The sequence below is a fragment of the Leuresthes tenuis genome, unplaced genomic scaffold (assembly GCF_036924035.1).
Source record: "Leuresthes tenuis unplaced genomic scaffold, fLeuTen1.0.hap1 SCAF_10, whole genome shotgun sequence".
NCBI classification, from domain to species: Eukaryota; Metazoa; Chordata; class Actinopteri; order Atheriniformes; family Atherinopsidae; genus Leuresthes; species Leuresthes tenuis.
Window position 1 is genome coordinate 17,958,657 of NW_027325364.1, and position 15,649 is coordinate 17,974,305.

Sequence of the window (15,649 nt, forward strand, 5' to 3'; positions counted from 1 at the left end):
ACTCTGTTGAAAGTTCAGCTGTGAAAATGCTTCTATAGAGGAGACTCTCCCACTATGAATTGACTGTGTGACCAGCAACTCCAGAGAAAACCTCCAGATTTTCAGGCTGTCAAGATGGTTTTCATGTGTAAAAATGTGACTTAAGCTTTGGACCCAGCTGTGATGATTGAGATCACTTTTAGTGAGCATGAAACATGTATAATGTCTCACGGAGGGTCCTTCACACTGAGAGGAGAGAAAGGTGCAGCAGAAGGTCAACATATCTGTATATCCAAGCTTTTATCAAAGTTTATAAGAGCTTTTAAGATTTTTTTTATCAACACAAGAGTTTTATGGTGGAGACATTCCGTTACTTTTTTTTTATGAACTGACTGACTTCTGCATCACAGATCCATTAATAAGCTCACTAACTGACCTTCACTTTGTCACCAACATCTATCAGTCCAGTGAGCTGTGGACGTTTGTAGTGTGTAAACAGCGTGATACGAACGCACAGGAAATTAAAAGCCACAAAGCAGAAAGCCAAGAGCCTGCTGGACTGTTTTGCTTCAGGGAAAGATAAAAGCAAAGGGGATCAGGATGTATAGCATTTAAACCAGTGATTCAGTCCATCATAAAATGTGGGTTTTTTTTTTTACAGGGTCTGTGCAAACCAGTTAGAGTTTGCAGTGATTGGGTAGGGTCTGTATTTTAAAACTCCATCTTTGCTTTAGAACAAATGTGTTTCAAACTGTAATGGTGTTTTTGGAGGAGTGGTGAGCATTTTTTGATTAGCAAAAGTTGTTTTCAGGAGCCCTTAAAGTGCTGTAGCGCTGAGAGTACAGACACACTGCTAAACTCCAACTGGGGCCAACACACATGCACAAAGAAGCCAAGGATGAAAGTGGCATATCGTACCGTACAGTATCATATTAAGGTTTGAAAAGCCCAGTTGTTCCAATTTTAAGTAACAGAAATACAGACATTGAAAGCAGTTGGATTAAAGAAGAAGAAAACATTGTTTCTTCCACTTTTCTATTCCTCTCCGTAAATGCATATATTCAAATAAATATGAAGGTATCTGACATAAAATGATTCCATAGGTGGTATTTTTTAGGCCTGAGGGGTGCTTTATGGATCCTTTGTCCATCCATTTCCACTGCTTCAGTCTGCTCTTGCATGCGGGGTAACTTGAGGTCATTACTTGCAATTTTTCTCTGAGGATTAACAATCCTACTCTCTCAAAATAGATCATGTATATCCTCATAAAAAGGGTATGGTTTCAGGCTAGCAATACATTTTAATAACTTTTCTTTCTTTTTCCTTTCTTTTATACCATGTGATTTGTTACATTATGACAGAGCGAAGCAAGTGAAAACATCTAAATTCTCTGGGGCACTTTAATGAGCTTTTTTGATGTGGCTACTGCTTTGATTAAATAAATGTCAGCTGTATTGTCGCTCATTGGAAATAAGGAAGAAAAGGAGTCTTGAATTTTGTAAAGAATAGAAAAGAAGGGAAGAAAAGACGAGAAAAACCGAATGCAGTTGCAACTCGGAAATGTTTTGGTGCTTACTCAGGTTGACGGGCTGAATGCCTTTGAGGCGTGATTAGTGTGTATTTGGTGATGTGTCTTCTGTCCTTCACTTCTCTCCCCGCAGGCGAGGAGCACAGGACAAGTCGCAGCGAGCAGAAATGTTAGCCACCTGCCAAATGCTTCTTGGGCTGGGGCCGCAATCTGTGGATTTGGCGAGTTACTCTGACAGGAAGTCAACATTTGCCAAGCAGCATTTCCATTTTAGAACTTATTCTGACAAGACCCAGAGGAACATGAAAACAATCGTTGAACTGATACTCTATGAGAGATGAGAAAACTTTCTCATGCTTTGATATGAATTACAACTAACTGAAATCTAATTGACAATTGTTTTAGAAGGTTTTTTAAAAAAATGATCCTCATCAGAATTCACTAAAACCTGCTTTATTACTTTCTACAATGATTTCACGTGTATTTTGTGTCATTAGCTTGACCAAAAAAAGCTATATCTTGCCTGATGATAGCTTGGCTAAGAACTGTATTTGCAGCCACCTTTGTCTCGAGTTAGCTCAATTGATTTAAAAATGTGCCACTCCTATTGTTTAGATAGATTTTCAAATTGCAGACTAATATGATATAAACATGTCAGCAGAAAACAGTATTTTATCTGTTAATCATCTTTATGATCAAAATTAAATTGAATAGAGAGCTTTCTGAAATCAAAAGATACTCGTCCACTGTCCCTTCCAACAGCAGCAGCAGCAGATTGGGATCATGTGCTTTACATTGTGATGGCTTCTGAAATCAGAGCTGAATTTAGGGAGAATTAATCAATCTTGAGGAATGACAGTCACGACCACTCTGTGGTCATTTTATTGCTTTGACTTGCATAATTTTTGGGAGTGGTCACTACACGTGTAAGCACTGCTCAGCTTGGATCAGAATCATGATTATTTTCTGTTATAAGTCAGACCTGAAGAAGGAGAAAATCCCCATTTAATTTTTCAGGTTTGGTAATAGAAATGTGGATCAATATTTCTTCATTTTGACAAGTAAAAGTGGTTCGCTTTTCAGTTTTATTCCTGGCCAAGAGGAGTTTATAAGTATGCATTTGATATATGACCTCAATCAATTTGCTTCTCCTTAAAAAATTGCATAAAGCATCACAACCCCAACAGATGTTTGATGAGCAGTGCTCTGAGAACAACAGACCAGATACCAGATGACAAGCAGGCTAATAACCATGAGCATTTGAGCTAATCAGTAGGCTGTGCTCACCTCTGTCTGCAGCTGCCCTCATATTAACCCACTGCTTGTTATTAACACAGAGCTCAAGAAGTGTGTATGTGCGCACATGTGTGTGTGCGTGTGCATGGCTTTCAAAATGTCAACTCTCTTTGAACTTGTCTTTTGCTTGAGTTTATAAGACAAACAAACCATATTTCTTGTGTTAGTTTAAATGCAACCTATTGTGTGTGTGAGTGACACAGTGATTTAGGTTGTCTGTCAGTGGAAAAGGCACCAAGACCCCGTACCTCAGGTTGTCTCTGAATCTGTAAGATGTAGTACAGGGGGCTTTGGTGAAATGGAGAGAGAGCAAAAAGTGTATCAAATACACTGGACAAAGGACAGTTGCTGACTTCTGTTGCTGCAAGTGAGGCAGAGAGTGAGAAATAGGAAAGGATTACGCTGAAATGTGTGTGTATGTGTGTGTGTGTGTACAAGTGTTTGATATTATATATTGTATTTCTTTTATTTTTGTCAGCATTTTGAAAATACAACTTTCTAATATTTCATGATTTGCAGCTAATTGATACCATCCGTTCCTCTTTCATCCACTTCAAGCTTAAACTTGTGTTCTTACAAACACAAATGAAGGGGTTCCTGTTTCCTGGAGGATATCTCCTGCTGCACAGGAAATTATGCTTTCTCTGTTTGTCAAAGCGACAACGGTGGCTTGTTACTAACAATTACAGTAATATGGAGGAAATACAACAGACTGATGTACAGTTTGATCATTTTTATTGTCACAAGATGTGGCAGTGCAAACAGGGAGTGGTGGACACCATGAAATAATTGCTTATTTCCACAAACCAAGGCTTATATGGATTATCTACATTAAGGTTTCTGATTAAAGTGCTCTACAAAATCAGGTAAAATATGAAAAGGAAAAATAAACAGCTTTATTTCATTAAGACGTAGTGTTTTGTGTGGATGACACCTGCCAAATTCTCCTACATATAATATGTTCTATGCATGAGTTATTTGCAAGTTATTTTCTTTCCATACTGTCTTCCGACAAAGCACCATCCAGGTTTTACAAAAGTGACACATATCACCTGAATGCAGTGGGAAGAACTAGCTAAATAGTCTAAATTAGTCTAATTCCTGAAGAGTATTACACAGAGTTTTGTAAGGATAAAACTAAGACTCTTACTTTTTGTTACCAGCAGAACTTGGAGTTGCCACACATTTCTGAGACTATTTTTTGTGTTATTAGGATAGAAGTGTACCCATAGTTTTTACAGATATTGTTGTGACATGGCTTTAAAAGCTTTCTGAAGCACCACAAATGGACCACATGACGTCCTAAATGACCTCTGGATCAACTCTACCATGTGGGTAATGCATTTATTCAGCAGAAACAGTAATGGTGAAAATGTTGCCAGGACGTACTGAGGATGAAAAAAGAGGAATAGAACCACAAGGAGAGGGAAGAGGAAATCTAATAAAATTGAATAGGAAATACAAGAGACTGATGAAAGGGTCTAAAGAGAAATGACATGGGGTAAAAAATTAAAAAGGGACATACAGGAAGGACAAAAGTGCAGTTAATCCATTGGTGATGTCTTCAGGTGTGTCAATCAGTTTTAGAGAAAACTTCCAGGTGTCCTTTAATGGTTTCAGTGTTGTCTGATTTGTTAACAACATTACTTGTCATAGAGTGGATGCATAAATCAAGAGTGAATCTAAAATCCTAATTTTGGTGTATAAGCCTACTGTATTTTGCGATGTCTAATCTTCATACACCAAAACAGCTCTGTGAGACTGCACTGTAGCGACATGCTAATTTCAGCAGGCTAATATACTCACAGTGGCAATGCCAGCATGTCTTAGCAGGCACAATGGTTACCATTTTCCATTTTGCATAAAAGCACAACAACATTTTCTAACTAGCAATAATGGCTACATCTTCAAAACTGAGGTTGATGGAATGGGCAGTTGAGGTTGGAAACAAAAATATTAACAATATATACTTTGTCCTCGGAAACGGCTCCTTTTCATAGAAATAAGTTAATTTGAACAACTATCTCCCCGTCTCTGAGACTGGTTTGGAATTTATATTGCCAGTTTCAAATGTGTAAATCACAACAATAAGATTTGAAATGATGGCACTGACTAACTTTTTCTCTTCATTTTCAGTTGGTCAGTGGTGAATTTGCTGGTGTGTGTAGGATCCGTGTCCTTTTGAAAGGTTCCCTTTCCTTCAACTTCAACTTTCAAAAAGATGGCTTGGCATTGCCTTTAAACTCTCTTTTTCTGTGAAGCAGAGTTCAGAATTGAATCTATGACTGCAAGCTGTCCAGTTCCTTAGGCAGCAAAATCACACTAAATGATAACATTTCCACCACCATGCTTCAAAAGTTGGTCGTTATCCAGAAACTCTGCTCTTGGTCTTAACCAGACAGGTCTACTGTTACAGTGGCTTGACAACTCTAGTTACTTTACTGCCAAACTGTACTGGCCGTAATCTTATTTTTGAGCGGAGGCTTTGTCTTGGCATGCCTCTAATTCAATTTGTGCAGTCTCTCGCCGACTGAAGACACCAACTTCAGCAAGAGTTAGGGGCCTTGTACACCAAGCAGACAAATAGCCGTTGGGCACATCTGGAGTGTCAGTGAACATCTGTCTCTCTTGTATTTTCATTGTGTGCGCTCATCACCATTGTTGGACCCCTGTGCCGGGGTTCTTGGATACTTATCTAATTTTTGCATTAAACGGGCTGCTGGGGCTGAAATTGACACTGGGAAAAAACTGATGGTGCCATTTGTTGATTTCTCCCTCAATTAAATTATTTGTTTCATACAATATGGAGCTCCCTTGGAAGACTCAAAGGCATCCACAAGTTGTTTTTACCGAAGGCCTTTGAGATCTCCTTAGTTTTCAGTATGATTTCAAACATTTCAACAGCAGAGAAAACACCTAGAACAACACCTTAAACAAGGTTCTACCTTTCAGGCCCTAACAAGGTAAAGATCGTTAAGGTCCAGCGTGAAGGTCATAAGTCTAATTTTATGGATGCTGTGAGAAATCAATGTGTGTGCTTACTTATCAACTGATTGACCTATTTTCCTATTATGAAAATAATTACAAAATTCTATGATATTATGTGTCATTGTTGTCAGTAGGTACAGTTTCAAACAGGATCAGTTGTTTTGCTGATCATAATTTACAAGATTGGTCAACAATTTTGTTGTTTACTTGAGCCACCTACATCTTAAAACTACAAAGCCCAAGGTGGAGCCTTCAATAGTTAGGGGAACAAAATCTCCAGAATTTAAGCGACATTATCAAGTTGATAAAATAATAGTTAATCCAGCTGTGATGGTGGACAAAAGGGATGGACCAAACATCTAACGCCATCATTTGATGCTAGAAAGGCTAAAAGGAAAATGCTGAAATAAGACATTTTGGCAATTAGAAAACTGTGCAAAAAGTGGTGCAGCTCAAGGAAGTAGTTTTGACATTTAACTGAATACAGTCTCTGCTGCGCTGTATTTGTTTGGTGTGTGGTCTGCTGAAAATGGGCAACAGATAAAGGGGAAGAGGATGATAGAAGGACAGTAAGGGAGGAAGCAGGGAGGACAACTGAGAATCCTTACTCACCTGATTATAGTAATTGTGTCATTTGGACAGTTATTTGGAAAAGGTGTGTGCGTGTGTCTGTGTGTTAGGAGCATTTCTTTGTGAGAGTATTTACCCAAGGGACACACCTGGAGTGAAGCTATTCAGTGTTTCAACTCAGCCAGCCACTGGCACATTTCACCAGCCTGTTTCCCATGACTCCTATTCCTCCCCCCTAAGGGCAAGTCACAAAGTCTCTCCAACAGCAGAGGAGTTGAGTTCATGAACAGAATTACACAGTGAACTCTTTTTCCTTTTCTTTTTTTTCCTCAACTCAACAGATGAATTCTCTGGTTCAATGTAACACACGTATTAAGATTAAAGGAATAGTTAAACATTTTGGGGAATCCCTCTCCCTTGTGAAGAATAAAATAGAAGAGTCTCTTTCATACCTTTATGAAAGCTACAGCCACGAGATGGATTGCGTGGGAAAAAATCATTAAAACATCCCAACATAACCTGCTATAAAATTACATATTGTAATTTTTATACAAATGCTTTCTGAACAAATAAAATCAAAATAGACTGGTAGAGTTTAGACGTGTTGGTAGAAGGAGCTATTGAAGCTTTTGGACTGAGTTGTCAAACTGCATGTTTACCTCATTTTCTGTATTTTGACTTAGGCTTTGAACCTAGTTCTGTGTCTGCTCTGCTTTTGGGGCCTTGCAAACGCTCATCTAAATTATGCTGCATTTTGTTGCCACTTGGGGGCATTTGCAGAAACATTTAGAACAATCTAACCAGTAGAATGTTCTTGGTAGTATTGGTACTGTTTTTGATCCTTTACTTTCATCCCGATTCTGAGATGACATCAGACAAAGCTGACAAAGATCTTCTTAATGATCTTCTGAACTCTTAAAAAATAAGAGTTCAGTTTACGAAGACTGTCCTGTTCAGTCATTGTATGTGCTTCTTTGCCATTTCGCTGTTATTTTGGTGCTTTGTTGTGAAATCTCTTGTTGTTGGCCCCTCCTGCCATTCAGTATTCAACCGACATGTGATGTGATCTCCAGAGCCTGCATGCTCTTTTGGAGGACAAATACATTATGGAGGAAATAAAAATACCCTGAATCAGTCACTTTGCTGGGGTTGAGAGGGATACAAATGGATACCTCCATGCAAGCATAAACTGGCCCCTTGCCAAAGTACCCTCTTGTCTGCATTGTACTGAAGCTTACTGATTCACATTTGATAGACAGACACTACCTCTCACATATTGTTCTTTTAAAAATGTCAAATGCCAGTTTTCTAAAGCTTAACCAAGTCATTTTAATTTCTTAACCAGACCAAATAATGTTATGCCTACAACAATACTTAAGCAAAACAACTAAGGAAACACTTGAGACTGATGTTTGCTCCACTGTGAAAACAGTTAGGAGTCTAATTTCCCTCATGCTACTTGTGAGGGCTGTAATTTAGAGGCCACTGTTATGGGTCATATTCAAGTGGTTTAACCAACCAATTTGATCATTTACATTTGATGACTTATTCTATCTCGACTGGAGTGCTGTGTATTTGCTAAAATCAAGTTGTTCATTAAATGTCCCTTGATTTGACCTTTGTAGGATGGATTGTATTTAATTTCGTCACATTTCAAGGGACTGACTGACACTTGGGAGTTTAAAAGTCCCATCTAGCTTTATTCAGAAATTCTAACTTAGAGGTGAAAAGCTGCGTCATTGCGCCTTTAACATCAAAGCTGGCTGCGCAGCGGGGCATGGACAGGCACCTGCTCCGAGCGCACTGAGCCATCCTCACAAGCTCAAGTCATCACGCTCAACTGACTTTCAGTAATGAACTTGTGGGTCATCTAAAGCCACAGATCACGGTTATGTCCTCCTCTACGGGTCCCGTTTTGACCACGGGAGTGCACACAAAGGGGCCTGAGGGGCTGAAACCGATTTTGAAAGCTGCATACTGACAGAGGTGGAATTTCTGCGCAGCGCCACCGTTTCGTCTTTTTCTCCCTGTCTGGGATGTACTCGGACGGAAAAAAGGGTTGGGGCAGGGAGGAATAGCCAGAGGGAGGGATGGCTGAATAACGAGGAGAGAAACACCCACTCCGGACTGGCCGAATTGTATCCAGAGAGAAGGAGTGAGAGAAAGAAAGAAAGAAATAAAGAGAGAGAAGGAGAGTGAGGAGAAAGAGGAGCGCTTTGGGAGGCAGCAGCAGAAGCAGTCTTTGGTATTCAGAGGATTTCCTTTGGGGATAAAAGGACGCTTTGATGACTGGAGAGGTACGAAAGGCGATTTAATTCATTGTGAGTCAGTCAGACTCAGGTGTGCGGCTTTGGAGTGTTCAACGCAACCGGTTAATTGGTAGTAATGTGGTAGTTTGTCTAAAATTTTGCGCAGAAATTTGATTCTAATCACTCAGTACTTTGAAACGACCACTGAAGACGCATCTGTGCTGTGGTCAGCGAGGGATATTTTCAGGCAGGTGGGGAAAAAGTTATTTTCATTGATGGTTTTTAAAAAAAAAAATGTTGCGTACGTGAAGAGTGTCAACGCAGTCAAATACAGCATGCGTGTAAATTGTATCCCACGTGCAGCAATAAAATAAATAAGCTGCCTAAATTGTAGTGAAATGGACGTCTTAACTCTGTTTTTCATTGATCAATTAACCAGTGTCAAAGTTGCTTTTTTGGATCGTAACATAAAGGTCATTATGGTGCAGTTCCAGGACAAGAGAAACTTTTGCATAATGAGCTGTGTCACATGGACGAGAAAAGGTGTCTCTGTGACTGCCTCGTCTCAGTTTTGTATGGTTAGCTCTCAATTGTGTTTGTGTGTGTCTCAGAGAGACTTATGTCTCTTTAATCCTTTTCATTTCCTTCCTCATGTCTCTAGTCCGATCTGCACAGAGACAAAAAGAAAAAGAAAAAAGAATTCTATTTCCTGGAGGATTAAATACTTATTAATATGCAAGATATCTGATATTTTGGCAGTTTCTGAGTTAAGTCCTTTCAAGACCATGGGGTTACATCTGTCACTCAATTTAGAATAACTTTTGCCCCATGCGCTGTTTTAGTAATGTGACTCCTAAGAGACATATGATAAGATGCGTCCACCCTTCTTGTGATAATGAGTGGCAGGCTAAGAGAGGAGATGGTGATAGAGAGTATGCAGAGAACAAAAAGGGAAGAATGAAAGCAGGAGATGAGCTAGGGGAAAAGAGGAGAGTTGCCGTTGTATTTGCTCATCAGATGTTCTCTCTGAACTGTCAATTAAACTGGACTCTTTCTTTCTGTCGTGCTGTCCTCCTTACTTTTTCTGTCGGGCTTCTGTTAATTTTCCTCTTTTCTTTTCTCAAACAAAGTCCTCCACTGTTTCACCCTCTGTCTACACTGTGTAGGCGGGAGGCTCGGCTACTGCTTTGTGGTCAGTCCAGACTACAGGGTGCTGCTCTCTAATTGTAAAAAACTAGACTTGAGACATAACTAACTGATTCCAGATCAGTGACTGTGTGGGTAAAGTGGGTCTCGGTGACCCACAGATTGTCTGTGAAGCTGAATGGCATTCATGGTGTTTCTGTCTCTGAAATCCCCATTGTGTGCCTTCATTTCACTTCCCTCTTCTGTTCTTCGCTTTTTCCTTCACTTACTCAACGCAATCTTTTCCTCTCCATGTAGGTCTAGACAGCTGGTTGTGAGAATGTTGTCGACAGGACGAATCAGGTGGTGTTTGTGGGTTCCACTGGTGTTACTGGCCCTCATTACCTGTATCCCCAGTAAAGCTCAGAGCCAAGGTCAGTACCTCTTCCTCTTCTCTGGTCTTCTCTCTTTCCCCTTCACACCTTCTCATTGTACCTTCACCCTGCTAATCTCCCTTAGTCACCCCATCTAAACCCAGAACTTCTGCCATCCATCCTCTTCCCATCAAACCTCCTCACTTCTTCCCCCTGTCCTCTCCCAAGCTCATACCCTTACCTCTTATCTGACTTCTTTCTGTCTCCTCCCTCACTGTTTCCACGTTGCTCCTTCTTTTGTCATCCCTCTGTTTGATGTGCAGGCTCAGATCATATCGCTCTCGTATCGTTACGCCATTTCACCCCTGCAGCATGGTGATGATTGCAACCCTGCTGCCAACGCTGCGATGCTTAAGATGACTTTTAATGAATGTGTTGTGATGGTGTGCTTCATGCTGTCATGATTTTCCCACACAATATACAACACTCCAGTGTGCTTTGCAATTACATCAGCAAACCTGATAGAATCATAATACGTTTCAGCAAAAAGTGTGTTTTTTGTGAAATATTTCTGATCATGAATGGTACTCATTTGGTTTCCACTCCCTCAAAGAAACACACAATTGACTTCATTATTGGGCTGTTGTGTTAAAATGTATTTTTTTCATTTAGATGTTCTGACATCACTGCTCCAACTTTATATTTTTTGATACAGAAACTTTAGAGTCTCCGAAGCTGCATTAGTCCTTTTTAGTTAGGTGATCAGCACAAGGGACCACATGACAGGTGTCCAGTGCCAGTATTTTTGCTATGTCTGTACTGTAGGTTGCTATGGCTGCAATTATATTCATTCAAATGCAGCCAAGTGCTCTTTACTTATCTTATTGTTGCATTTTAATTTATCTGTATGGGACACTATGTGTGTGAAGGTATATTTTTAGTGAGTCCTCTTGACTCTGTATTTTCATTTGCCATCGAGTATCAGACCTACTGATGTGATGCGGATCGTAGCAGTCGTATAAAAATGACGCAGAGGGACGCTTAAAAATGTTGCTGATCCTGGTGTATGCGTGTATGTATGTGTGTGTGTGTTTGTGTAGCTCACATTCCTTCCAGGATGTGGAGGTAGAGGGGCAGGAAAGCTGCAGGTCCTGATTAAAGGATTACTTCGTAAAAAGGTCTTCAAATTACAGAGCCCACGTGTAACACAGTCCTTTTATTAATTGACTAATTTCAGTCTTGAAAATGTATTAATTCATAAACTGTTCTTCCAGAGGTTGCACAGGTTTTGTGTCAGATTATACATTATTTTTTAGTTTTTCCATCATGAAAGGATCAGTGTGTGACTGCTTTGTGTGCTTACCAGTGGGGAGTCCTCAATGAACGATTACTTTTAAATTAAAGTAGTTCTCCATTTGCTCTTAGTCCTCATTCTTTGCTCCCCCCCTTTCTTTTCTCGAATACTCTATCCCTTCATCTATCCTGTTCTGTGTTATTCGAACGTTTTTATTTTCTGCGCACCCTCTTATCACGCCCCACCCCTTTAGTCTAAGTAATTTTTTATTGTTTTTACTAGGTCTGACCAGCACTTATGTTTAGTTCTCCATCATAAGCCAACAGTAATGAAAAGTGAGACAGAAGTGTGACTGTATTAATTAGGATGGGATCTAATCCCAGAGAATGGGATCATTCACTGGGAACATGAACGACCTCCCAGACACTATGGGAGTGTACCCTTGTTCAATCCCTTCATCAGGGAGCATGTGATAACCATTAATTTTTGCCCTGTCTGTCCCCATAAGCTTCAACATCTGGTTGCAGGGGATTAGAGCTTGAGGATTAGTGTGTTCAACCCATGCAGGAAGTTTTGTGTATACAACTGAAATGTCTGGATATCATCAGGAACTCCCACCAAAAGAGTGGGCCTGCCCAGGAAGATTTTTTTTTCACAGCAAGAATTGTCACAAATAATTTGGAATTCAGACCTGACAAGCAATCTTCAAATATTACTTCCCTGATGTTTATACAATACATTTACTTTTCTAAATATGTTAACAATAACATTTTTCCACTTCACTGTAAGAAGGTGATTACCTTCTCATGCTTCTAATCAACATTTACTCTTTCACTACTCAAAAGTCTTTTGAGTAGTGTTTGCAGTTTCTTCAGACATAAATATTTATCTAAAGTTTTGCAGATGTTTTCATTTCACTGTTTGTGGATACTGTTAACATAAGTATGCAAGCCGCTCTGTGAAACCACTCTCAGGCAGCAGATGCCCTTATGACATGGGTTTCCTCGGTATGTGTTTGACCTGCATTTAGCTGCTCCAGTCTCCAGACTCCAGTGTTATTCTGTTGACAACACTGACAAAAATGAAAAGTGACACTGAATTGCATCCAGTAATGAGCCGATATAAAGTTCCAGTTTCCTGTCTCTGTATATATGCAGACTGAGACTGTGCGTAGACACAGCAGTGCTTTAATATCAGCACACTATCATTCTCACAATGGCACCGCTGAGAGGCTGATCTCATACTCCATTTAGTTTAGCAGCTGACGCTGAGGGAAGTGTTAGTTTTGCAGGTGTTTTCAAGTTAGCCAGTTCTTTTCTGTAAAGTAGGCTTTGACCTAATAATGGCACGACAAAGTAGTTATATGTATGTAATAAAATTTCTTTTTAAAGATATTTCTTGTAGCTACAAACAGTGTTGTAGTTGTGTTCCTGCCTGGCTCGTTGGGCCATAATATAAAATGGAGACAGAACACATGAATTCAGGAAAAGTAGAGCTTTATCAAAGTAAATCAAACAATCGATGTTAAACAAAAATCTAGCTGAGCAGAGCAACCACTGGTAGGGTGAGCAGCGACAGGAGAGAGGATCTCCCTGGCAACCACACTAGGCTTGGCTCCAACACATCTTCACAGGTGCAGCCAATGAAGCTAATTGGGACCGAAGGCCGTGCACCACACAAAAACTCTTACTATACTGCTGCCAAGTTTGGATGCCGAGAGGCATAAAAGTCAAGAGATGATCAGAATTGGAAGGATTGATCCTGTGTGGATCATTAACGTTAAGGTCAATACGTTGCAACAATTAATTTAAGCAGAATTATTTTGTGGGGAAGCTAATTGTTTACAGCCACACTAGACAGCTCAGTCAAAGAAGAAGACATGTAGTGGGTAAGTTTGCCCTAATATCCAAAACATAGTTGTGTCACAGTGAAAGAACAGAAACTGTAATGTTTTATATTTCTCGATGAGAGGATGCCAAACTTGTATTTATTCATATTTAACCCGAACAATTTTTATCCCTTCTTCTGACCCTGTTTGTATTAATATCTAACCATAATGGTGTAGTTTTTGCACCAAGCTCTCACCACCTGGGATCCAAAAGCATCCTCTATTTTGCAGCCATCATTTTGTCTAAGTTTATAGTAAAGTATTCCTCAGGAATCCGTTTCTTTTAGGATACAGGATTTGGACACGATCTATAGCCTTTACAGCGTTCCATTACTCCCTTGTCTAATGTGTGGGAACAGCTCTGAGACTTTGTTCAACAAAGTGAATTGTTTCTTTTTCCCTCCCTGGCTTTGAAAAGTATAGCAAAGGAAAATGTAAATTTTGCTCTCCGCTCGTCCAACTCAGCGGGTGCAATGAATGACCCAACACTCTTGATTGCTGTTTCCATTTCAGCAGTAATAACAGCAGGATAGATGACAGGAATTCTTCTCTGGAAGAATAAGATGAATTATTGCAAATCGAGTATTCATTTTTATGTTCAGTCCTGAATGAGCAAGTCATTAGAAAAATGTGTGTGTATGTCAACTCTCATAGTTGATTATGGTGATTGAGTTTGTTGATTGGTCACCAACCCAGATTGATTTTGGGCTTCAGGATACATCACAAAAGATTATGTGCTCAAGTGCACATTTGTAATGATATTGCACTTTTTGTGTGCGCGCATGTGGTTAAAAGGCAGGTCAGTGTTTTAATATGATTGAGAGTGTTGGCCAGTAATTTCCCTTATAATGACCAAAGAGAAAATCCAATGATGAGATTCATAAACAAAAGATGGATGGCACGACCTGTTTGGAATTTTAAAACCGCCAAATTATCCTAACCTCGACTGCTGTCACCCTTCTCCTGCGGTTGATGTTAATCCAGCTTGTCAAGATCAGCCACTTCAGACTGAATCGAGCATTAAATTGTAAGAGATCTGGTGTGCACAAGCAGTTTCAATTAAGTCCCTCTGTTATTGTGGAAAAAAGTGTTTTGTGAATGCAAATAAACTAAATAGAATTTCAGGCCACATGAAAGCTCGAAGAGAAATACATTTTACAAGAACTAAAACACTGCAAGCCTGTAACTGGTTAGCACACAGTATGCACTGGCGTGACCAGTTCACTCTATGTTCAGTAGGCATGAGTAAGCTACATTACAGTGTTTTTGAACATAGATGTGCCTCATAAAGTGGGATATTCTGGTATGTTATTCAAACCCTGAAGTAAATCGGGGCTGCACGTGGTGTGATGGTTGGCACCGTCACCTCACAGCAAGACAGTTTCAGGTGTGATTCCCACCTTTCAGTGTGGAGTTTACATGTTCTCCTGGTGTATGCGTATCCCACTGGGATAGGCCCGTGAAAATAATTGGCTTTAGCGGGTATCGAAGATGTATGAAGTAACTCAGGAAGACACAGACATGTATCATACATACAGATGATTGGGTGGATCAGATGTAGATTTGGCTAAAATGACCAAGAACAGCTGCAGGTAGAAAAGTGGTTACCTTTTTCAAAGTAATTTCAAAACTTCAAAAACACAAACAACATTTTCTGCTGTATTTTTGTTGATTCAAGTAAACTAATATAGTAATAAATAAACTACATTTAAGTTCTCATTTAGTTAATTTTCTATTTTTATTTTGGAGTCCTACAAGTGGATGTTAACATCCAACAAATATAACATGGTTATATTTTCTGTGCATTTACATCCAATGTTCATATGTACAGGCAGTTTTTGGCTACTAAAACTGCAAGCCAGACTAAAATCTATTTTATTTGACATAAGAATATGAAATAAACTCCTCTTCGTTGACATGACAATGGGAGAAACCTGCAAGACTTGTGCTAATCTTGTTTACGGGACTCTTTGCATGTTGTACAAAAATGTACAGAGAGGGGAGGAGAGAAGTCAGTTTGTTTGTAGAAGGCTTGAGAAAACTGAAACTGCTGAAAGCGTCTACTGCTACTCATACTTTGTGAATGCAAATGTGTTGCATGTTGATTGAGATAAGCAGCAAAAGGCAATCCTGGTTAAAAAGGTGTTTTTTTTCATGTCTTTTGCTGGATTGCAAATCTCATAAACCAATATTTAATTCAAAATAGTTGAAAGAAAACCTATCAAATGTTGACACTGAGACATTTTACTGGACCATGAAAAATATCAGCTAATCTTAAATTTGATGGAAACAACATTCCTTTTCTTTTAACCGTCCATAAACATTGGGGTACTGAGGAGACCAGCTGATGGACCTTTG

General features: G+C 39.5%; 1 protein-coding gene across 2 annotated transcripts in view; it reads left to right on the forward strand.

Moving 5' to 3' along the window:
* The first annotated feature begins 8,230 nt into the window (after positions 1 to 8,230).
* Positions 8,231 to 15,649, forward strand: part of LOC140316670 (collagen alpha-1(XIV) chain-like) — a 122,149-nt gene continuing 114,730 nt past the window's right edge. For both annotated transcript variants that reach the window (XM_072394591.1, XM_072394592.1), the window contains exons 1-2: positions 8,231 to 8,658; positions 10,054 to 10,169. In XM_072394591.1, coding sequence (XP_072250692.1) covers positions 10,076 to 10,169 — 94 coding nt within the window. In that variant the 5' untranslated portion in view covers positions 8,231 to 8,658; positions 10,054 to 10,075. The remainder of the gene's footprint in view (positions 8,659 to 10,053; positions 10,170 to 15,649) is intronic.